This window comes from Physella acuta, unplaced genomic scaffold (genome assembly GCF_028476545.2).
Source record: "Physella acuta isolate Inbredline_101_S28 unplaced genomic scaffold, ASM2847654v3 ptg001162l, whole genome shotgun sequence".
Lineage (NCBI taxonomy): Eukaryota > Metazoa > Mollusca > Gastropoda > Physidae > Physella > Physella acuta.
Window position 1 is genome coordinate 297802 of NW_026732679.1, and position 25587 is coordinate 323388.

A 25587-nucleotide genomic window follows, 5' to 3' on the forward strand; every position below is an offset into this window, starting at 1 on the left:
ATATATATATATATATATATATATATATATATATATATGTATATATATATTCTTCAACTGGACACTGTTGTTTGTTTAAATTTATAATTATCAATTGACGATAAACACTTATAGTTCGTTCTCAAGTTCTTGTATGAACTATGTATATTAGTGCCACGTATTTAGATTGAAAAATAACTTATCACAAAGTGGTCCTAATCCGCAAGATACCAATCATAATAGGGTTTGTAAGTAGGTCACCAACCAGTTCTACGGCTCAATAAAACCTGCATGAGCCATAGAACTGGTTGGTAACCTACTTACCAGCCCTATTGTTAAAGTATGTAACATATTATAATTTTCGTAAGATTTTTGCACTGAACGTATGTATTTTGTTGAGATAAACATTGTAGTCATTTTATTTCTCTGGCAGCATGACAAGGGACAGCATAGCCCGGGATGGCTACGCTGAAGCCTTTGGTGACTTTCTTGGTAAAACTGCGGAGTTCTACATATTCGGGATGTTTGAATGGAGACTCGCTACTGTGATAACGAAAGACTATTCCGGCCTAAGGTCATTGGAGTTGCCAGGGATGCAGGGCTTGAAAGATGCGCTTCATGATGAAACTGGACACTACAATGGAGGAGTTTTCACAAGGGTCTTCTACCGCATGGCTAAGTTTTGGGGGATCAGGTAATGACCAGTGGCGTAACTGATTGGCAATGGGCCCCCTGTACCTTACTCCAGGGGGTACTCAAACATTTTTGGGTTTGGGGGAATGGGATAAGTCCAGATAATTTATGTATATATCAAGGGCGGAACTACATTGCCGCCAGACCCCGCAATGCGGGAAGGGGGGGGGGCACGCCGTTTAGGGGCCCACAGCCAACCATAACCAATTTTTTATAGTTGAAAAAAAAATATTTTCTTGCGCTTTTGACTTGATGGATGTTTTGTAAAAAGAATACGGCTACTGCAGTTGAATTATCTTTATTCTATAAATACCATTCACGCTCTTGTATATTCTTTTTCCCTTGGTTTTTAAACCATAAACTGTAGTGTGAACGATAGGATGACTTTCAAAACACTTCCATGACTTGTTTCCCTTTTTTAAATAGTTAAATAGGTGCCCATAAGCTCCTTTTAAAACATTTGTACCAATCAAACTAAAAAGCAATTACTTATCTTAATTATTATTTAAAAAAAAATACATACATAGTTTAAAAAGGAAATGTATTTAAAATTAATAATATAAATAACAAAAAAGCATAAAATATAAACATAACACAAGAAACCATTACACATACAAAGCTTTCACGCTGTATATTTTTTTGACCGCTATATGATTTGAAGTATATACTCACTGCATAGTCGTGCTTGCAAAAACAAAAGCACAAAACACAACAACACTCATCACAAATAAGAACACGACCGAATTTCTTATCTTGTAAAAATAATTTTACACTTTCATTTTTTTTCATATTTTAAACAAAAATTAAGCTTAGCAATCAAATGTCGGGGAAATAGTTACACTCTTTAATGCAGAGGCGTACACATATTTCAAATTTTATTTTTATAAGAGAATAAACATTTATTATACCATACATAAAGCTGTTTGCAATTTATGTAATACAAAATCCATGTTTCTTCCAAACGTTAATATAAGTTATACGTTTAAACCGTGACGCACTATGCACAATCTAGTACACTTTTGTATATGGGGGTCATCCATAAATGACGTCACGCATTTCAAAAAGATTTTTACCTCCCCCCCTCCGTCATACATCGTCACAAAAAGCCAGACCCCCCCCCCCCCCCCAAAAAAAAAATGACGTCACACCTCAGCCTACAACCCCCCTCAAAACTGCAGGTGAATTTTTCTGAAAACATCGGTATTTTTCCAAATTTTGCCTGAACTCTGTCAAGATAGAGTATTTTAATCAATTCCTATTGCAATTTATTAAAACAGTTTTCAAAGCGCGAAATAACGTCTATAATTCGTTTTCTAACATTGCTTTTCTATAATGCAAAAGTGTGACGTCGCACCATCTGAACCCCCCTGCCCCTCATCTCACACCGTCACAAAATTACGGACCCCCCTCCCACCTACGAGTGTGACGTCATTTATGGACGACCCCTATGGCGGTGCTTAAGAAAAAAAATAAAAAATAGAACTACCGCAGATTAGCAATACACAGTCTACTGTAGACTTTACTTTCAACTTGTTTTAGCGTCTCAAACTATTACCTTGTTTGCTATGCCATCCACTTGTTACGTTCTTAAATGTATATATTTTTTTGTTTCACAACATATTATAGGCTAGATCTCTGTACAGTACACACATAATAGTACATTCAAAAATATTTTTTAGAAAGCGTCAGTAATTTCAATGGCTGGAGTTTCAGATAGAAAAAAAAGTATTTCTTTTTCAGTATAATGACTTCCGTTTCGATAACAAGTTTATGATTCCAAGTACATTTTACTTCTTTAAACAACATTCTGTTAAAATCGAATTTCCAGATTTGTTTACTTTAAAATTCAATAGCCCGACGGCCCCTAGACATTAGGGGGCGCCCGGGGAAAACTTTCAATTTGCCCCCTCCCCCCCCATATATTTTTTTAAAAATTATAATTCAAAATAGCAGCTAAAATGAGCTTATTTTGGCGCCCCAAAGGTCGGCGCCCGGAGACATTTGTACACCCCACCCACGTCCCTACGCCCCTGCCCGTGGTTAAATAGTTGTACCACACTGGTAAGGGCATACAGCGGTATTTTTCTATTTAGTATTTCTGTCTTTCTGTCCACCCGTCTTCTTCTATCTCTCCGTCGGTCAGTTTGTCTATCGACAGTGCAAGGCGTGTCGTTGATCGTTCGGTTTTGATTGCTCTGCCAATGTTCACGTTCATGCATTTTCCAGTGTAAATTTTGTTTTTCAAGAGCGACAATGGAAACACTTTTGAAGACAAATGATTTGATCGGTCTTAACGAAATAGACACGTACGAAGAGGTGTCCTGTAAAGTGATTCATGCAGCACATTTCGTTGGCTTGGAGTAAGTATTTTGTATGAAAATATTAAGGAAATATACACAATAAATTTACGTTTTGTAAAACAGTCTGTCGGCTGCACTGGCCACACAGGTCACAGTGGCACTGAGACTAATTCCCCCACATCCTACTTTTTATAGGTTTGACATAATCCCAACAACCACGTTCTCGGTACACCACTACCTACACTGCTAAATACATTTTAGTGTTAAAACTACCAATCTTTCATAGTTTACAGTTAACAGTATATAAAGAAAAATTAAAAGTAAAATTAAAATTCACTCCAAGTTAAATGTTCCTCACGATAATGCTTTCGCAGCCAGTCTTCAAACAAACACCCCCGCCAATACCCCCCCCCCACCCCCTAAAATTAAAAAAAAATTTGGCATTGGTAAAATAAAATATGGATCAATATGAAATTGATTTAAAATAAACCGGGAGTGATCTCCCCTAAACTTTCTCGAATATTCTTATAAAAAACAACAGGGGATGGGAACTCGGGCTATAGACATGATTTTTAATCAATTTTAAATACTTAAAGTTTTAAAAATAGAATAAAATCTCGTAGACAAATGAATTGCACACCAAGTGAACGCTAAATAAAAGAGTGTTTAATAGTGCGCAATATTATTAGTACTTTAAAAATTTACATTAGTTTTTTGAGAAATCGGAAGTAGCGTAAATTACTACTTCCGGTCAATGGAAATTACTCAAAATTTAACAGAAGGTAGAGAATTAGATCTTTAACTTATGTGTGAAATTTCATTTATCTATGTGAAATAATACTCAAGTTATAGGCTTTTTAAAAATTCAAAGTAGAAAAAGTACCACTTCCGGTTCTCGGAAATCGCTCAAAAGTTGATACGGATCTACGATTTTGATAAACTACTTATATATGAAATTTCATCAACCTAGCTGTAACGGTACTCAAGTAATCGTGTTTACACACGGACAGACACACAGACACACACACACACAGACATACGGACAGAGTTGCAAAGCCCAGTTTTTCAGACTGGATTACGCACAAAACCTCTTAATTTTGATACATCTGGATTGATAATTTTTGCCCGATTAAAATAAGTCCTCTATACTTCGGATGTGATGAAGGACTGAGGTGTAATACGGTGAAAATTGTTAAAATTTCAAGTGATTTTTGTGCACGATTACAATACTTTCTCTATACTTCGTATATACGAGAAAGTAAAAAAAACGTTAAATAATATTCGTGTTATTTTTCTATTTTTAGCATGTATGAAATTGAACGCTTTTTCAAAACAGTTGGTTTTAATACAACCCTGTTATGTCCTATTGAAGAGTGAGTCTATACATTTTAATATTTATGTGAGTACATTAGAAGTTAACAAATTTCAAATCCAGTTTTTGATAGTATCTGTTACTTACACTCAAAAGTGTTTAACCTAAATCATTACTTTAAAATTGACAAAATCGCTCGAACAAATTTTGTTATGCACAAATACATACATAAAAAATTATATGATGTCAATCGAATAATCTTATGTAATATACAGGATGCCAGTGAAAATACTTAACACCGCAGAACTCACTAAGGTCACAGTTTCCTGTCGACGCCGTCCTTTCTTTCATCTGCGCGACGCTAATCATACGTTTATTGTTGTCACCACAAAACCAACAATGGTAAAAGTTCATTTACATCATCACATGACACATGCAAAAAAAAAAATTCGAATAAATTATTTTTACTGTGTTGTTTCATTTTGTAAAGTTGACTTTTGTGGTAAAAAATCGACAACCATTTTTAAATTCTCATGTGTGGACGGTGTGGTTGGTCTCAAGTTCGGATTAAAGGCTTTAGAACGTGCCTGAGCCCACCCAGCTTTAATGTGTACCTGACTCACGTTAGGGAAGCCAAGGCGGTTTAGCATAGTACTCACCACACTATCCATTCACATACCGTCATTGAAACAGATGAACACTACTTCATCTGCCCAGTGTGTCTTTGGCAAGAGCTAAAAAAGATAGTGATTTTTGTTCGTGAACAATAGGTTATGTAGGATTCTGTTTGATAGTTGTCACGTCTATTTATAGTTTAGGATAGTTGTCACGTCTATTTATAGGTGAGGATAGTTGTCTCGTCTATTTATAGGTGAGGATAGTTGTCACGTCTATTTATAGGTGAGGATAGTTGTCACGTCTATTTATAGGTGAGGATAGTTGTCACGTCTATTTATAGGTGAGGATAGTTGTCACGTCTATTTATAGGTGAGGATAGTTGTCACGTCTATTTATAGGTGAGGATAGTTGCCACAACTGACCGACAAGGACGAAAACCACTACAACGTCCTGGACTAGGGACGCTCAAGGTGAAGGACGCGTCTTTTTGCTGTGGGCCTGTATACATTCACTTCAGCACTGGAGTTTTGGCCGAGAAACAAGTTGGAATTAGAGCACGTTATGAAGATTAGAACTAATTTGTTTTATTGACTGATGAAATCACATCACGATATTAACACTAACATCATTGATTTGATTTATTGAATAAAAGAAAGCAGTATAAAATACTTTTTTTACTTTTTTTTTATAAATCTATAATATAAAATATGTAAATAATCCCTAAACCCTGATTGGGGGTCTTTGGGGGCAGTGGCGTAGCCAGGATCGTCTCAAGGGGGGGTTCCAATTTTTACCCGGGGACAAACTTTCGATTTGCACCCCCCCCCCCCCTCAAACTTTCGATTTGCACCCCCCTCAAACTTTCGATTTGCACCCCCCCTCCCTCAAACTTTCGATTTGCACCCCCCTCAAACTTTCGATTTGCACACCCCCTCATACTTTTTATATATACCAAGGGGTCTATGGGGGGGGGGGTTATTCCCCCCCCCCCTAACCCCCCCCCTGCCTACGCCACTGTTTGGGGGCACAACAGAGTCGTGTGTCTAGGGCTAAGTGTCGCGTGGCTGCGCCCATCCCCTAGGTTCTAGGTGGCTGACCTTGGTTACGAATACCTGGCGTTTGACGTTCATCTATAATGGAAGACTACACGCCCATTGATGTCATCTATAGCTTTAATTAAAAGAGAAAGAGACAACACGAACTCTACCCACTCCAACTTTACACCATTTAAATTTGATTTTATTTCCATATTATAACGTAAGCTGATATACATACATAGTGCAGCAGAGAAGCAGAAATTAACACACCTAACATAGCTAACACGTTCTGTTCATGGATCCTAAATGGATTCATTCAAATCCAATTTACGTTATCAGATAAAATACCGTTAACAAAAGGAGCTTGTAAGAAAATCTATTCTTAAGTCCTGGTTCATTTTGAAATAAAACTTCAATTTTCTTTTTTCACGGATGTTGTATAGTGTATAGTACAATATTGTATCCGTACATAGAAACTCTAAATTTCACCTAGATCTAGTAGCAATGAAGTCAACGGCTATTTCTCTCAAGATAACGTTACTTGTCAATATTTTGTTACACACATTAACAAGTTTTCCTTTAAAGTTCATAAAGGACAAAACCCTTCGTATAAATACAAATGAGAATATTCAAGGATTTAATGTGTCATTGTTTACAAATGCAGGAGGTAACAGCACAGAAAAGGTTTGTTGTGGCGCTTTACTCGTGGCTGATTTTTTTTAAACGTTCCAAAGTATCATTAAATTCAATGATGTATATGACAATACATTAAATCGGTTTTTTTTTCTGTCTAAATAAAAAAAATGCACATTTTTAAAGTTTTTAAAGCTCCTTATATAGTTTTAGTGGAGAATATTACTTCTAATCTTAGCAAGAAATAATGGTACTAATGCGTTATTACTGAATTTCTAGGTGAATGTACAGCAGTCTCCCGTCCCAGCTATTTGGACGTTACTGAGACTTGTTGGAAGGATTCATGATAATAAAACTGTGTCTCTCACACGTCACACGTTGGTTCTAAATGTCAGCCACGACATCGACAAACAGACTGATGACATTCACGACTTAAAGCAGACAGATGCGTATGACATACGAAATGACATTATAGTGACGCGAAATGACATAGAGTTACAAAACGGACCCAGCAAAGTTGTCAGAAATGACGAAACAAAAATTGAAGTAAAAAGTCAACTCAGAAAAAGATCTGAAAAGATATGCACACTATCAAAGGAAAGAGCCCTGATACTTATTAAACGGTAACGGTTATTCATTAAATTATACTTTGTTCGTGATTTTGTATTCTTCCGTGGAAATCTTTCTACCATTATTGTTTAGGACTGAAAATGTGTTAAAGTTAATCATAACTGTATATGTAAAATATCTAATCTTAGTTTTTTGTTAATGATTAATTGCATTTAAAAAAAAAATAAAACATTTCAATTTGATTTTATATCAATAATATTTAAATATTATTTAAATTATTAAAACTCGTACATGAAATTTTTAAAAGTAATTTTGCCAGTTTTATTTTGAAAAAAAAATCTAAGTTGATTTGCTGTCTATTTCTAATCAGCATTGAGCACGACTATTTTGAACTAGCAGGTCAGGCTGAGAAGGTAACTGGTGATGATTCACAGGAGGTTGAGTATTACCTTTACAAGTATACATCTGGTGGATTTATCAAGTAGGTTTTTCCTTCACCTTGTATCTGTACGGTGGCATGGTGTAGTGGGAGAGTCGTCTGCTAGTCTAGAGAACAAATTGAATAAGTTTAATCATGTTTCATATTTCACGCTACTAGAATATTTCATATATTTTATTTTTATTTTTATTAAAATAAAAACAAAACACAATAGCGCTACATTTTACCTGCTATATTAGTAGTCTTAAGTGTGAAAATACCTAACAAAAATGTTAGATACATAATTGAGTCAATTATGTACGAATTTAGAATGCAGAAATTGTTTTGAACCAGAAACAAAAACATTTTATAAAAGACATAGTAATTAAATTTATCATATCTATATGCAATAAAGGGACAAATTATATTAAAAATTTCCAGCAATTGAAAGTCTTTATCTTTTTACTTTACAGAATGATTTACAGAATTGATAAATGCCACCATCGTGTTAATAGAGTCAGCTATGATAAAAGTAAGTTTTAAAATAAATTATGTCATGGTTTTTTTTTCTTTGAATACTTTAGTAAAAACAAATACAAAATCTGATGATGATTCATTAGAAATAACTTTAAAGTTATTGTTATATCCATTTTGATTAAAACTTTAAAACCATAGACATTCATTGGTACTGTAAACAGCTTGAAATTCATTGTAAATAAAATACTTTTAGCTAATTGTAATGTCTTTTAAGTAGGTCTATTGCCATTTTTTACCGTCACATTTATTCTAAATAGTTATAGGACTTTAAAATGTGTTTGTTTAAAAATGTTTATTTTACATGTACATATTAAAGTTGACATTGGAGGTCCCTGTGAAAATCGTGCTTTTGGTATAGGGGGCAGCGCTTTTCAGGGACCGATCTTCTTTGGTAGGAAACCATTTTGTCTGGAGACCACATTCTCAAATGTAACAAAAAATTGCATTTTAAAGAATAAATATGTGGAAGGTAATTTGTTTAAAATACGTTTGTAAAATTTAAGCATATCATTTCAGTTTGACAGTTAATAAATTTTTATTTTATTTATTGAAATCATCTATTGCATTATATTAATATCGTATGTCATGTTTATACAGGTATATAAATGCTTACATTGGAATCAAGAATATTGTTTATGTTAAGAATTTAATGATTTAAAGTTTTGTTTTTCGAGCTGTGCTTCAGTAGAATTCTTCATTTAAAAAAAAATACTTTTCATTTATAATAAACTAGCGTACCAACCCCCGCGCGTTGCCGCGGGAGTACAAGAAAGTCCGAAGAAATATATAAGAAGGGTTTCATCCATGCGTTACCAATCCTATATTCTTAGACGCGTGACCTTGTTTTCTAAAATTGTGTTATTTAAATGTAAACAATGCCTACGCTTGGATAAATATCGGGACACGGGTTTACCTACACTACCGCATGAAAACCTTGAGTATACATTAATCACTCGCCGAAATAATGAGGTAGAACACACTTCAGTGACCGCCCATGTGTCAGGGACGTAGAGGGTCGCTCTCAGGATCCCCCCCCCCCATCCCCGATTACACTACCGCATAGGCGCTGCGTACGGCCCCTGGCTCCATCGTTAACAGGCGCCATCGTGCTCATAGGATAACCCAGAGTGCCAAATAGCATTCTGATAACAATGATGCAGAGTGCTTCATTTGATAAAGTGACACAAATGAACAGGATTGTTTCTTAACACGTAAACAAATTATTTGACGTGTTTTAAACATCAGTCTGACTGATGCAATATGTTAGCGTTACTATTGGTCTATTATTAGATGCTCGATCTCAATTTCTGATTGGATTGTCTAAAAATAGATGCAAATTGCATCATTCGCAAAGTGTCAAAACTGTTTGGATTTTTTTATGGACAAAAAGAAACATCCCAGTTAATCTAACCTTGGTTAATTTTTCTGATTATTAAAATAAAACGTATTACATAGCTCTCGGCGGCCCATATGAGCCTTTGGGCGCCGAAACTGTTTGCAGCCAAATCGCACCCTCTCAGGGCGCCGGCGGACACGCCTGATTCTATTTAGTGAGTGTTTGTAACGCCCCATCCTATCACACTGTTTAGACCGAACGTTGTCGCCATAGCGTTCACGGGAAAGACCAGGGCAACAAATCGCATCCTACCGGGGGGCGCCCATGCAAAATTTAAATCCCCCTCCCACCACCACACCCTCTTCCCCCCCCCCTACCCCAGACACCTTCTCGGGAGTATTCATCAACTCCCTTCAAGTTTTATGGCACCCGGATAAACTGTGTCGAACCGCAATCGTCTTTTATTTTTATAAACCGTATATAGAGAGAAAACAAATCGCGCCCTGTCGGGGCGCCACCCCTGGAAATTTGTAAATGTTTTTTTCCGCAGAAACATCCCCAGGAATATTCTCAACATCTCCCCAAATTTTTATGGCGATTATGTGAACGGTGTCACTGCAATTCACTTTTATTATTTACATATACCACATATAGAGAAAAATCGCACCCTCCCGAGACGCCGCTCTTGCGAAATTAAAAACAAAAAATGCAGAACCCTTCCCTGGAGTGTTCTAATCAACTCCCCAAAGTTTGATGGCGATCGGAATAATGCCGTGAAAACGCAATCGACGTTTATTTTTATATACCGTATATAGAGAAAATCGCACCCTCCTGTGGCGCCGCCCTTGCGAAAATAAAAATGATTTTTTTACAGAACCCTTCCCTGAAGTGTTCTAATCAAGTCCCTGAAGATTGATGGTTATCGGATGAACGTTGTGAGACCGCAATCGACTTTATTTTTATATACCATATATAGAGAAAAAAAATCGCGCCCTGTCGGGGTGCTACCCCTGCGAATATGAAAATGTTTTTAGCGCAGAAACCTTCCCAGAAATATTTTCAACATCTTCCCAAAGTTTCATGGCGATCTTGTGAACGGTGTCACCGCAATTCACTTTTATTATTTTTATATACCGTATATCGAGAAAAATCGCACCCTCCCCTGGCGCCGCCCTGGTGAAATTAAAAATGATTTTTTTTACAGACCCTTCCCTAGAGTGTTATAATGAACTCTCCAAAGTGTCATGGCTATAGGGTGATCGCTGTCAAACCAAAATCGACTTTTATTTTTATATACCGTATATAGAGAAAAAACAAATCGCGCCCTGCCGGGGCGCCACCCCTGCGAATTTGAAATTTTTTTTCCGCAGAGACCTTCCCAGGAATATTTACAACAACTTCCCAAAGTTTCACGGCGATGTGATGAGAGGTGTAGTAATGCATAAAAGACAGACAGACAGACAGATAGACAGACAGACACACACACACACACACACACACACACACACACACACACACACACACACACACACACACACACACACACACACACACACACACAAACATTGCTTTTAATATATGTTACGGTCACAGCCCGAAGTGCGGCCAAAGCGCGGATTGGCCGGCCAATGCTCTATCTAGACTAAGTTGTGATCGCGTTTTCATTATTCTGGGTGCGGTTTCATTGTGAGTAACGTATTGTTTAGCTCTTGTTTGTATAGCATTCTATATGCAAGGCGACATGGATCAAAAGGGCCGTCAGACCATGAGACAGACATAGCAGATGGCTGTCAAAAGAAAAAAAATGTAAATCCATGTTAGTTTCCATATTTGGGGTACAACTGTATGTGACAGCCTCCTCCATGATGACGAGGTGAGACAATCATCAAAGAATTTGTGAATCAAGTTATTTCTGAGCTAAAGAACATGTGGCCTGAAATTAAACTAGTTCACGGAAAACCAAGGCATAGCCAAAGCCAAGGTTCAGTCGAACGTGCCAACCAAGATGTTCAAAACATGATGATGACATGGATGCAAATAAATGAATCAGCTAATTGGGCTGAGAGTCTCAAATTCATTCAATTTATGAAAAATCGTTCTTTTCATCAAGGAATCCAACAATCGCCATACGAAGCCTTGTTTGGATGCAAAGCAAAAGTGGGACTTAGCACTTCAAATCTACCAAGAGAGGCTCTCGATAAATTAGTTACTGAGGAAGATCTTGAGAACATTGAACAAGAAATGGAGGTTGCTATAAATGCAACGACATCCTCAGCTAACACATCTGCTGCCGTGGCGGAACGTCCAGACCAGTTGCATGACAATAATGTGGCCAACAGATTCTATATAGTTTGTGAAAAACATTGTAGTGCAGCTCATTCTTTTGGATCCTGTGGCAACGATGTCCATGCTATTTGTGGAATACCCAATGAAGCAGACGAAGGGTACGGAGGGAACATTACCTGCAGATTGTATCACAACAAACAAGACATCATGGAACACAGGTCAGCAGCTCATACTGGCTTGCAAACTCAAGGTGCTAAGATGCTTAAAACATCAAATACAAAATTTAAAGATGGTGAAGTGGTTGACAATGTACGCATCCGTGTTCCAGATGTTGACAGAGGTCGCGGTGATCCCCGAAGCGTGATTGCAGTTGTCATGAGCGTCGAAGGCGGTTTCTACAAATTAGGAACGGAACATGGTGTTCTAAAACAACTGTATGCTAGAAGTGAGTTTTCAATTCTTCATGAAAAACAGCTCTTATTGTCGTCAGTTGGCACTGAGGAAAAATCACTACGAACCATCGCATCTTCACAATCATTGACTGGGGGCCAAGGCTACACTCGCTGCAATTGCACAACTAAGTGCACAACAAATCGCTGCCTGTGTAAAAATAACAAGCTGCTATGTAATTCTAAATGCCATACAAGTTCAACTTGTTGTAACAAATGATAATATTGATTGATTGAGACTATAGTACAATACAAAATTTGAATGTTTCTGTCATTTACTTTAATTAATAATCAATAAAGACTTAATTTCATGATCCTTACGGCATAAAAAAAACAACAAAATCTGCTCATGACTTTCTAATTCGGACTTTGGCCGGTCGTCCCTAGCCAGATGATCTTCTAATTAAGACTTTGGTCGGTCCACCAAAGGCCGAAATGAAGCAAAGTTTCGGACTTTGACCGACCTATGGGAGGCGATATTGGCCAACGCGCGCATTGGCCGGCCAATCCGTGCATTGGCCGACTTCGGGCTTTGACCGTAACATATATACACATAGATATATAGATGTTTAGATTTTTAATAATATAGATCTAGTAAATATAACCTGAGTTTAGTGATTATTTAATTTACGCTTATATTAAATACTGAAAGTTTACGGAAATAAATACATATTTATAAACTTACAAACCATTTTTAGAAATCAAACGTTTTCCAGGAATAGACATTCGTGGCGTGAATATTTCTGATGTTGAGAAGAAGAAAGAGCCCCTTGAGTTTGACTGTAACAAGGCATATCTGGACGGTCCCAATGGGGCCATGTCGCCTCTGTTTGACGCCTTCTTCTACGCTACACAAGCACAGCGGATGTTGGAAGGTAGGTAGAACACTGACATTTGTGTGCAGTGTTTAATAGATGGAAGGTAGGTAGAACGCTGACATTTGTGTCTTGTATTCAACAAATGGAAGGTAGGTAGAACACTGACGTTTGTGTGCTGTGTTTAATAGATGGAAGGTAGATAGAACACTGACATTTGTGTCTTGTATTCAACAAATGGAAGGTAGGTAGAACACTGACATCTGTGTCTTGTATTCAACAAATGGAAGGTAGGTAGAACACTGACATTTGTGTGCTGTGTTTAATAGATGGAAGGTAGGTAGAACACTGACATTTGTGTGCTGTGTTTAATAGATGGAAGGTAGGTAGAACACTGACATTTGTATACTGTGTTCAACAGATAGAAGGTAGGTAGAACACTTTAGATTTAGAAGTCCTGCACAAATGTAAAATTATATTCTAAAAATCTCTTTTTCTGTGCGGATCCCAGGATAATGAATTTTAATTCGGCTACGCTTATGTTTTTACATCCTGCATACTATGTTACCTGAACACAAGCTATTCTTTGCTGTTGATATTTTCCCCTAACCCACGTTAAATTAAACCTAACATGAGATCGGTAAAGGCTAGTGATGATTGTCTTTACTGTTGATATTTTCCCCTAACCCACGTTAAATAAAACCAAACATGAGATCGGTAAAGGCTAGTGATTACTGTCTCACAGAGTGGTTTAACTACACTAAGCTGCAGAATCCGCCGATCACGGTGAGAGTACACTACGGCGAAAATGTGGCGAACGCTAAGAGAAATAATACCCACCTGTTGTTTGGCGATGGGGACGGTGTGTCTACGTCATACGCCACCGCTCCTGACGTGGTTGGACACGAGCTGGGTCATATGGTGCTGGGGACAGACACAAATATAACTCAAAAGTAAGTTGTGGTACATGTGCTGAGGTTGTGGTCGATGCAAAAAGTGTTGCACCAATGTATGTTCGATCAAATATCATTATATATATATATATATATATATATATATATATATATATATATATATATATATATATATATATATATATATATATATATATATATATATATATCGTATGCATATCTATTTGTTTACATTTTGTGAACGTTTAACTTTACCAAAATCCACGATTGTTACAAGCTTTCATTACACTAACTTCCTCTGTCTGTCTGTCTGTCTGTCTGTCTGTCTGTCTGTCTGTCTGTCTGTCTGTCTGTCTGTCTGTCTGTCTGTCTGTCTGTCTGTCTGTCTGTCTGTCTGTCTGTCTGTCTGTCTGTCTGTCTGTCTGTCTGTCTGTCTGTCTGTCTGTCTGTCTGTCTGTCTGTCTGTCTGTCTGTCTGTCTGTCTGTCTGTCTGTCTGTCTGTCTGTCTGTCTGTCTGTCTGTCTGTCTGTCTGTCTGTCTGTCTGTCTGTCTGTCTGTCTGTCTGTCTGTCTGTCTGTCTGTCTGTCTGTCTGTCTGTCTGTCTGTCTAGATCGAAACGCCTGAGCAAAAGTTCGGACACTTCTAACTGACAAATAGGGTTCGTAATTGGAACGTGGGTCAAGACATGAAGACAATGCATTATGACATTAAATTTGACTTAATTGGATGCCTAATAAATTAATTAAAAATTTGGACCGAATTAGTAGGCAGTTCTATCCACACGCGTCATCACGGCCGTGTTGGGCGTGGAGCGAGGGGGGTTCTTTGTCGAAAGCGCGTCATCACGTACAATAGTCGCGCGATGGTTTTTAGTCGGGTCAGCAGTCTAATTCTTTACCACTAGACTACGCCATCCCATAATATTTTACTGAAACTTTAGCTATAAACTTGACAATGGTTTTTAGTCATGTAACTATTGTAAATAAAACATGTAAAGTACTGAAAACAAATTCATAAAAAAACGTTTTAATAACAAGCTTTTTAACTCTCTCGTTCCCTCACTAGTCCCACCATAGCTCGAAGTGGTTTCGATGAATCCTTTTCGGACTTCCTAGGTAAAACTGTGGAGTTTTACATTTTCGGGATGTTTGAATGGAGATTGGCAACCGTGGTAAAGAATGACAGTTTAGGAATCCGGTCCCTTGAGCTGCCTTCAATGCAGGTCGTGGAAGATATGCTTCACCGTAAAAGTGGACACTACAACGGTGGAGTTCTTACACGAGTTTTCTACCGCATGGCTAAGTTTTGGGGGATTAGGTAATGACGTCATTCTGATTTTACAAGCTATTTTTCCACCTATTTCTTTATGATCAATGTTTTAACGATTCAAACAGAGCCTACCTTAAATTGCCACGATATAAATGCACAATATTTAATGGGATTATCCCGGATATCGAAAACTTGCCTTGTGGAATTACAAATTCATGCACGACTAAAACTCACTGGGAATTCCAGATTGAATAGAACTTTGACATCAGAAAATCTACAATATGCGTAGAATGTGAACAAAAAACGTGTGCATTTTGATCCAACTGGTAGAAACAAACCTCCTGCCCCAAAGGAAATTGCGTGGCTCTAGTATGTTATAAACCAATTGACATGTGTCTTAGAGTTTAAGCAACCCTCACTTTCTTTTCACCAAGTCTTTATGTTGCTAACTATGACGCATGAAAATATACGATAGTAGAATGTTGACAACGATCTTATATGTACAGCACAATATATGTGGGGTATGTAAGCACAATATAAGTGGGGTATGTATAGTACAGTATAAGTGGGGTATGTGTAGTACAATATATGTGGGGTATGTATAACACAATGTATGTGTGGTATGTATAGCACAATAAAAGTGGGGTATGTATAGCACAATATATGTGGGGTATGTATAGCACAATATATGTGGTGTATAGAGCACAACATGTAATGTGAAACATTAAAATACATATATTTTTAAATGGAGAAACATTTTCAAATTCCTGCTTAACACAATACTTTGAATTAAGTTGAGTTTACATGTTGTTTTTTTTCAACTGTAAAAATAAATTTTCTCCTTATTCATACAAGTATAAAAAAAACAGAGTTTAAAAAGAAAAAAAAATTACAATCATTCTGTTGGAGTCTGGGTTTATACAAACAATACAATGATATATAAAGAAGCTGAATGTGCTCTTTTTATACGCGAATTTATATTGATATTTCAGTTACTATATCAGATACCGGGTTATTCAGTGTCGTTGATTTATTCAAAAAAATAAATTTTACATGTGAGACTTATATTTTTTCAGAACAACTATGGAAGCACTTATGAACGCTAAAGACCTGATTGCCCAGAAAATGATCAACTCATATAGTGACGTGTCCTGTACACTCATTAAAGCTGGGTATAAAACCGGCTTGGAGTAAGTGATTTATTTTTAAGTAAAAATACAACAAAGCTACATCTGTTTAATTGTACTTCGGACGGGGTTTGTAGTGGCGTGTGTTGAAGCGTGACGTTTTATTTGAGGTTGAGGCTGATAATTGTGACGATGACGGGGGAGGAAGGAGAGAGTGTTAAGAGTGACAGAAAAAAAGCAAAATATTATTGATGTACTGATTCATTTAATAAGCTTTATTATTACATTAATTATATAAAAAGTACATTTTAAACCAAGAGTTTTTTGTTGTTGTATTTTTAGCATGTATGAAATCGAAAAGTTTTTCAAAACAGTTGGCATTGATAGCTCAGCGAAGTGTCCAATAGATGGGTAACTTTTTTATGTTATAGGCTTTATAATATTATGGGTGACCGTTTTATATTATAGGCTTTATAATACTATGGGTGACGTTTTTATGTTATAGGCTTTATAATATTATGGGTGACCGTTTTATATTATAGGCTTTATAAGATTATGGGTGACCGTTTTATATTATAGGCTTTATAATATTGATTGATTATATTTTATCTAATCTGTCCTCTGGGTTTATCATGTGGTGAGAGAGAGGCCCTGATACTTGGGCAACATATGTTCCTTCTTATCCGGATCTTACTACCCAAGCTTTGTGCTTGGATTTCCAAAGCGCCTCATCTATCATTCAGTAGTCAATTAGACTATAGACAACCATTCAATCTGTGCAGTTAACTTTCTTTACCATTCATATTTCGAATGAACTTAAGCTCACATTTAACCACATAAACACTGAAATCAAACACACACACAAACACACAAAAATCAATAATCAAACTAAATCTAATCCTGCCTCTCACTGATCTGTGTATCTCAGCGTGTTCGTGGACATCCTACATGTCGGCAAGCTGATCAAAGTTTCCAGTCGACGCCGCCCATTTTTTCGAGTGCCGTTCTTCAAATCAAAATTTCTCATTTTCACCACAGTACCAAGGGTAAATTATTTGTTATTGCCAATCTATTACCGAAAACACAAAGTAAATATTAACACAATCGTTTAGATCTAATAATCATTTTGCCTACTTACTAGTGTAACGACATTAAGCAAATACATATATTTAAGCGACGCTCAGATTAATCTAAGATAATGTAAGAACAAAAATAAAAACTAACTCCAAATTAAAAACAGACAAATAATTAAACTAAGCTTTTAAATATAATAAAACATGAAATAAAACGATTATCATTAAATATATAATAATTCACTATTATTTCAATAACCTAAAAGAACAGCTAAGGTCTCTTTCAAATAAACAAACAACGTTTTTTTCTTTTTACTTATATACTGTCACAGCCTTTTCTCCTACCTATTTCATGGCACACACTCAAAACAAAAATCAACCATTGTTCCTGTAATTTCCATAATTTTATTGGTTCATAAGAACATCGCCTTCACTCCCAAACATCGCCATGTTGTTCCCGCGCTATCTACCTCTCGCTTCCTTTCCTTAGCGCATGCGCACACCCACCTTTCATTTTAGATCCATATCGACTTTTTTAAAGATACACATTCGAAACATACATTCATCTACATTTAACTGTTACATACACATTCATTATTTATTTCTAATATATACATCACATTCACTATAAAATCTTCATTATACATGTAACAGTTAAATGAAAATCATGTTGAAAAAGAAACTTGCTAATGAATATCCTACATTATTTTATATGTACACTTACCAAATTAAAACAATGATATTCATAAAATACATCGCAAAATGCAAAGATTCACTTATCTTATAAGTATAGCCCTTAAAGAAAATTGTAACTAAGGTAAACCTTCTTAGTTTAATAATAACATATGAATCTAACTAAGGAACATCTCTTCTTAGTAGAACAAAATCATAGCTATGTAATAGCTCCCATGGGTAAATCATATCCTTGATTTCCCTACTTCAATGGCTGAGGTCAACTCCTCATCATAACAAATTCAAATTTCAAATTTATTCAAACAACGGTTACAATTGTAGGCACAAAGGCCTTTTTTCACATTGGCCGTTTAAACAAATAAAGCAATTCAATAACACATAGCAGTAACACATAGCACTGAAAATGTGGAATAAAGAAACAATGGTACATAGCTATCATACATAATGAGATAAAAAAGAGAATATAATAGATGAATGAGAAATGTTACAATGAGTCAGTTAGGTCATTACATCTGTCAACTCATACTGCCATAATCATGTTTATTACTTAACAAGATATACAGTATACATACAAATCACAGAAATACAACAAAATGTATGTTCATTTTCATTACTAAATTAAAATAGTGGTAAAACATATTTATGCAAGTAATATTATGACTTGTTCCTATCTTGCTCACATTTTAAAAATATTAATGTTCTCTGGAAGTACACATCACATACTGCATTATTCAAAATTTCCTTATAAGGATTGGCTGATATGTCTGAGGTTATTATTTTCTTTAGTAAGTTCCATGTTTATTTTTTCATCTTCAATCTGTCTTGATAAGAAATCAGCTAATGTATTGTGCTGTCTCTTTACTGTTTTTATCTCAAACTTGAAATCTAATAAAATCAGTGCCCATCTATTTATTTTGCTTTTCATTATCATTTTCTTATTGATTGTGATCAATGGCTTATGATCTATTCGAAGAGTAAAGTGTCTTCCCAATAACTACTTCTGTAATTTATTCAATGCCCACACAATTGCTAGGCACTCTCTCTCAATCACTGCATATCTTTGTTCTGTTGATGATAATGGCCTGCTGAGGTATTGTACTGGGTATAATTTATTATCCGTTTCTAGGCATTAAGCAAGCTCCTAACGCTATATTTGATGCATCAGTAAAAAGAGTGAAATGCTTACTAAAATCTGGTGACATCAGTACCTTGTCACTCATGAATTCAGCCTTTATTTTATTTAAAGCACTTTCACATTCCTGTATCCATACTAGTTTAACTTTGTCTTTGGATAGCAATTCTCTTAAAGGAGTAGTAAGTTCAGCATATTTATCTACAAAAATGTTATAAAAATTACATAGTCCTAACAATGATTTCACCTCTTTCTTTGTACTAGAAGTTTTGATATTTAATATTTTGTCCCTATTTCCTTCAGTAGGTCTAATTTCTTTATTTCCAACCATAAATCCTAGGAATTCTACTGTATCTACTCCCACATGCAGTTTCTCTGGTGCTATGGAAACCGCATGTTTTCTAAGTCTTTCTAGTAGCTCTTTTAGTGCTTCTATGTGTTCTGCCCATGTGTTATTATGTATGCGTATATCATCAACAAAGAAGACCAGGTTTTTCATTCCCTCTGTCATTTTTTCATGAATTTTTGGAACGTGGCGGTACTATTCACAAGTCCGAACGGCATCACCTTCCATTGACATAAACCTTTTCTTGATGTAAAGGCGGTGTATTGTCTTGACTCCTTTTCCAGTCCTATTTGCCAGAAGCCTCTGTTCAAATCACAAGTGGTGAAAATTGAGGATTTACTAATAGTTTCCAAAATGTCTTTAGGATCATTCATGGGTTCAGCATCTATCTTAGTCCTTTTATTCAACTCTCGATAGTCACAACATATCCTTACTTTGTTGTTCTTTTTTCTCACCATCACCATGGGTGATGAGTATGCTGATTCTGTTCTTTCTATTTGCCCAGACTAAAGTAGCAAATCCAGTTCTGCTTCAACAGCTTCTCTATAAGCAACTGGTACTTGGTAATGCTTCCCTTTCATAGCACTATAATCAGTCAATTCTATTTTGTGTTGAATTGTTTCAGTAAAACCCATTTCTTTTGTAATCACATCCTTGTACTCATTTATTATTTTGTCTATTATGTGTTTCTCATTCACTGGGATATGATTAGTCTTAATTTCTTGTGTATTACAGCTTTCACTTATTATAGTACAGGCCATATGTTCCTCTTCTATCAGTTTCTCCGGCTCTACATATAATTTCTTTATTCTGTCTATGTGTATAGGAGTGTTATTTCCCTTTATGTTTATTTCATAATTTACATCAGATAGTTTCTTGATTACTTCAAAAGGTCCTTGAAATACTTCTATGTTTTTTCTGTCTGCCAGTTTGACAAAAACTAAATCTCCTCTTTCAAAAGTTCTTAAATATCTAAGTTTGTTTTTTATATTTCCGTGCCTTTCACTGACCAACTGTGCATTCTCTTGGGCTGTCTGGACGCCATAAACTATTCTCTCTCTAGTCTGGTTTACTAGTTCATGAGGATCAAATTCCTCTTCATGTTTATTTAATAATTTGTGTTTCAATAAAGTTAATGGGCCTCTTGGCGTTACCCCATATATCAGTTCAAAAAGAGAAAAACCTGTTGACTCATGTTTAGTCTCTCTGTATGCGAATAGCACTTGAGGTAAATACTTGTGCCATTCACCTGGGTGATCCTCTGTTACCTTTTTTAACATAATCTTCAGTGTTTTATTCCATCTCTCATTAATCCCATTCGCCTGTGGATGGTATAGGTACTATGTATTTGTGCAATATTCAAGAAGCTTGTGAATGCCTTTGTTAATTTGGCTTTAAACTGTTTTCCATTGTCTGATAAAATCGTATCAGGAAAACCGAATCTTGTGCATACACCCATCAAAGCATCACATATAGCTGCAGCTGTAATCTCTCTAATTGGTATTGCCTCTGGCCATCTGGTTGCCCAATCCACTATAGTTAATATGAACTTGTGGCCCTGGGAAGTAGGGTGTTCCAAAAGTCCAACCATGTCCACTGCTATTTTTTGGAATGGTCTTGTAACTCTATCTGTCTGCTGTAGAGGTGCACTATGTTTCCCATCAACAGGAATAAGTCTTATGCATTTGGTGCATTTTGTATGTGTTTCTTTGTGTCTTCCTTCATTAAAGGCCAGTAGTAATCTTCAGCTATTCTCTCAAATGTATTTTTACTGCCATGTGTGCCCCCAATGGACTGTCATGTGCTTGGTGTAATATCTTTGATCTCATAGTTTGTGGCACCACTATCTGAGTCTTTTCATTATTCTTGTTATCAATATATTTACTGACTAAAACATTATTTTCTTTAGTGTACTTAGATCCCCTAACATTCATGTTACTTGTATTAATGTTTTTCAGTATATTTTTGAGAGTATTGTCTTCTTCCTGAAGTTTAATCCATTCATTTATATCTTCTATTAATTCTGTGTTGCTTTCCTCATTGTCCCCACTTCCCTGATTTGCTTGTTTCTGTGCTCTTGTCTCAACCGCTGCTCCAATTTGACTTTCCCATCTATCTATATCCTCCTCATTACTTTCGTTCACCTCCTTTCCATTCCCAATAATCATATCTGCTATTGGTTCTTCCATGACCGCCACTTTATATTTACCTTTCAGCCAAGTAGAATCTATATCAACTACTGCTATCTCACACTCATCCTTAAATTTCTTGTTGGCATATGTCATCTTCATTATGCCAGGAATGTACTGTTCTGGTCTTACAAGACTTTTCTTAACAATAATGCATGTGCAACCTGAATCTCTCAGGCACATTACTCTGACGTTGTTTACTATAGCTGGGAACATCTTCAGTGTTGTATTGCTTTGTCTAACAGATGTCACCGTCTCTGACCCTTCTACCCCTGCTGATGTCTCCTGATTGTTATTTCTACTATTTCTATTTTCTCCCCTGTTGTCTGGTCCCATTCTTGGTTGTCTACTTTGATTGTGGAATTTATTTCTACTTTGTCCACTATACTGTCCTTGTCTGTAATAATTACTTTGATTTCTGTAATTATTATTAGGTGCATAACCTCCTCTGTCATTATTGCCAAGATATGTATCTCTATTTTGTAAGCTGAAACACTCAGACTTTACATGTCCTGTTTTCCCACAGTGGTAACACTCTGTGCTTCTGCTATATTTATATCTGTCTGGTTTCCATTTGGCAGGTGCACTATTACTTCTATCTCTATTGTTGTTGCCATACCTTCTTTGATCCCTGCCAGAGTTTCTACTGTATACTGCTGCTGAAATCTCTCACTGCTCTCTTTTGTCCAAAATAGCCCCTGGATGTGCATCCTTATAAATATTAAGGTGCTCTATTAATCGTTTCTGTGTCCTAACTTTTCTTTCACTCAAAAAGTGAATAAATTATCTGTTGCATTATTTAAAACATGATCTATCAGGTTAAGTTCAATAATTGCCTCAGGATTCTTTAAATCTATTTCTGCCAATTCTAGCCTTTAATTCATGTGCTTGCGAATATCAAAAATGATCTGTTTTATGTCACCAGTGTTGTTAATTCTAGCATCTCGTTTAGTCTTCCTGTAATAGTCTTCTGTCTTTCCAAAATGTTTCATCAATCTTTCTTTTACTAGGTCATAGTCTTCTTTTTCAGCCTCAGACATACTTGCTATTATGGCAATAGTCTCTCCTGTCAAATTAGTCAATAAAGTCTGTGCCTTCCAAGCAGATGAATAATTAAAACTCTTACATGTTTGCTCAAAGAGTATTAAGTAAGTTTCCACACTTTCTTCCTGTGGTTTAAATGCTCTGAATTTAGGCTTCCAATTGTCCGTTTTGTTAACATTGATGTCTTGAGATTGGTTACTTTTAATTTTGGCTAATGCTAACTCATGTCGCCTCTGTTTTTCTTTGTCTTCGGCCTCTATTTTAGCCTTAGCTAGATCTAGTTCCTTATCAGCCTCCATTTTAACCTTTTCCTTCTCAGCCTCCATTTTAACCTTTTCCTTCTCAGCCTCTATTTTAGCTAGATCTAGTTCCTTATCAGCCTCTATTTTAACTTTTTTTTTCTCAGCCTCTATTTTAGCTTTAGCTAATTCCCTCTCTAAAGCTCTTTCTTCCCTTTCAGCTGCATCCGATATTTTTTTTCTGCTATTTTATCTTCAACCCATTTGGCCTTTTCTGCCCCTGCCCCAGTGTATCCTAAAGAGTCAGCTAACTCAATAATTTTGGCATAGTTCTCCATATTAATGCAGAAAATTACTCAATTACCAAAATGTCAAAAATATTTAAAAATCTGTTAGATCTAGATTAGTCCAGTACTTTACGGTGTGGATCACCGCTCACTTCTGACACCAAAATGTCATAGCCTTTTCTCCTACCTATTTCATGGCACAAACTCAAAACAAAAATCAACACTTGTTCCTGTAATTTCCATAATTTTATTGGTTCATAAGAACATCGCCTTCACTCCCAAACATCGCCATGTTTTTCCCGCGCTATCTACTTCTCGCTTCCTTTCCTTAGTGCATGCGCACACCCACCTTTCATTTTAGATCCATATCGCCTTTTTTTAAGATACACATTCGAAACATACATTCATCTACATTTACCTGTTACATATACACATTTTTAAAATCACAGAGCGAATAAAGTATAACATCTGTGTTAGTGTTTACTGATATTGCTAGGTTCTAGGTCATGTTGTGTGTACCCAGTGTATGGTGTGTATTGTGTGTGTGTAATTCGGGTTTTCTATAAACAACAACTATTTTCATTTGTCTAAGCTGTTGATGTCGATGATCACTGCTGTAAAACCTGTAGTGGGGATGCAAGCAGACGTCGTTACTGAAATAGCAATATGAGCAACATGTGATATTTCAACGGCAAAGGTAGACACAGATACAGAATATAGTCCGGGTAAAGACAGCGTAAATGACCAAGCGGGATTTGAACCCACCACTTCACTTCAGCCAATCAGCTGACTATATTTATTCTGTACCTGTGTCTACCCTTGGCGTTGAATTATTTTTTTCTGTTTCTATTGCTGTAATACCTCACCCAACACATGTGTTTTTATGATTTAAACTAGCACGCACCTTCACGCATCAAAATCTATATGGTTTAGACTAAACTCAGTGTGCAAATTTTCTAGACACAGGTGAGGATAACACTATCGACAGACCGACAAGGCAAGAATCGGGTGCAGACGATAGGGCTGGGAATGATCAGAATCAGCAAAAATGTCATCTGCTGTGGGATAACGTACATTCACTTCAGCACTGGAACTCAAGCGGAGATTCCCGTTCAGATCACCAAAACTCTGGAATTTTGAAAAAAACAAATTGTTGATTGTGACGGGAACGTATAAGCAAATAAAATAAAGATTGTGATTGTTTCACTTTTAAAATCTTATCTATGTTTTTCGTTGTCAATAATTATTTACCATTTTAATTAATTAACTAAGCAATTCAGATTTAAGTAAACTGTAAGTTATTGTTTTGCCACTAGGGTAAGTCCAGTGCTATAATTTTTTATCCACTCAATATATTTCTTAACAAACAGCGTTACTGCACATATAAATAAAAGTTTATCTTAAAAAATATGCAAAAACCATCTCTCAGTAATTAAATTCAATGATACTCAGCGTCTATGAACTTGACTGTTATTTTACAACAATCAACATTAAAGAACGTTGTCATCTTTAATCGTGAGTAGTGTGTTTCACATTGTGCTCTATACTCGACATTTATTGTGCTGGACATACACGATACATATAATGTACTATACATACCCCACATATATTGCACTAGACATACCTCACATATATTGTACTAGACATACCCCACATATATTGTACTATACATACCCCACATATATTGCACTAGACATAACCCACATATAATGTACTATACATACCCCACATATATTGTACTAGACATACCCCACATATAATGTACTAGACATACCCCACATATATTGTACTATACATACCCCACATATATTGCACTAGACATACCCCACATATATTGTACTAGACATAACCCACATATATTGTACTAGAATACCCCACATATAATGTACTAGACTTACCCCACATATATTGTACTAGACATACCCCACATATATTGCACTAGACATACCCCACATATATTGTACTAAACATACCCCACATATATTGTACTAGACATACACGACACATATAATGTACTAGACATACCCCACATATATTGTACTAGACATACCCCACATATATTGCACTAGACATACCCCACATATATTGTACTAGACATACCCCACATATATTGTACTAGACATACGCCACATATATGGTGCTATACATATAAGATCGTTGTCAAATAAAAAACGGTGCATCCTATTGGTGTCTTACGTACACGCATTATTTATTGACCAACGGACTTCGATCAGTTCTTTTCAAATCAAATGTTGTGCATCTTATTCTGTAACACAAATATAATTTCAGCG

General features: G+C 36.1%; 2 protein-coding genes across 2 annotated transcripts in view; both read left to right on the top strand.

Annotated features, from left to right (window-relative positions):
• Window positions 1-5555, top strand: part of LOC131956575 (uncharacterized) — a 29072-nt gene extending 23517 nt beyond the window's left edge. The window contains exons 10-14 of the mRNA XM_059321095.1: window positions 413-673; window positions 2919-3032; window positions 4277-4345; window positions 4560-4686; window positions 5301-5555. Coding sequence (XP_059177078.1) covers window positions 413-673; window positions 2919-3032; window positions 4277-4345; window positions 4560-4686; window positions 5301-5474 — 745 coding nt within the window. The 3' untranslated portion in view covers window positions 5475-5555. The remainder of the gene's footprint in view (window positions 1-412; window positions 674-2918; window positions 3033-4276; window positions 4346-4559; window positions 4687-5300) is intronic.
• Window positions 5556-6443: 888 nt separating this feature from the next.
• On the top strand, window positions 6444-24436 carry LOC131956576 (uncharacterized). The gene is made up of 12 exons (XM_059321096.1): window positions 6444-6623; window positions 6852-7195; window positions 7513-7623; window positions 8034-8092; window positions 8414-8566; window positions 12885-13043; window positions 13729-13936; window positions 14963-15214; window positions 16243-16356; window positions 16636-16704; window positions 17222-17339; window positions 24257-24436. The coding sequence occupies exons 1-12, from the start codon at window positions 6444-6446 to the stop codon at window positions 24434-24436; spliced, it is 1947 nt and encodes a 648-aa protein (XP_059177079.1).
• Window positions 24437-25587: the final 1151 nt, after the last annotated feature.

Coding starts and splice junctions, on each gene's coding strand:
- LOC131956576 (XM_059321096.1), top strand. CDS start 6,444: ATGAAGTCAACGGCTATTTCTCTCAAGATAACGTTACTTGTCAATATT. Junction 7,624..8,033: donor ACATCTGGTGGATTTATCAA/GTAGGTTTTTCC, acceptor TTTACTTTACAG/AATGATTTACAGAATTGATA. Junction 16,705..17,221: donor GCGAAGTGTCCAATAGATGG/GTAACTTTTTTA, acceptor TGTGTATCTCAG/CGTGTTCGTGGACATCCTAC.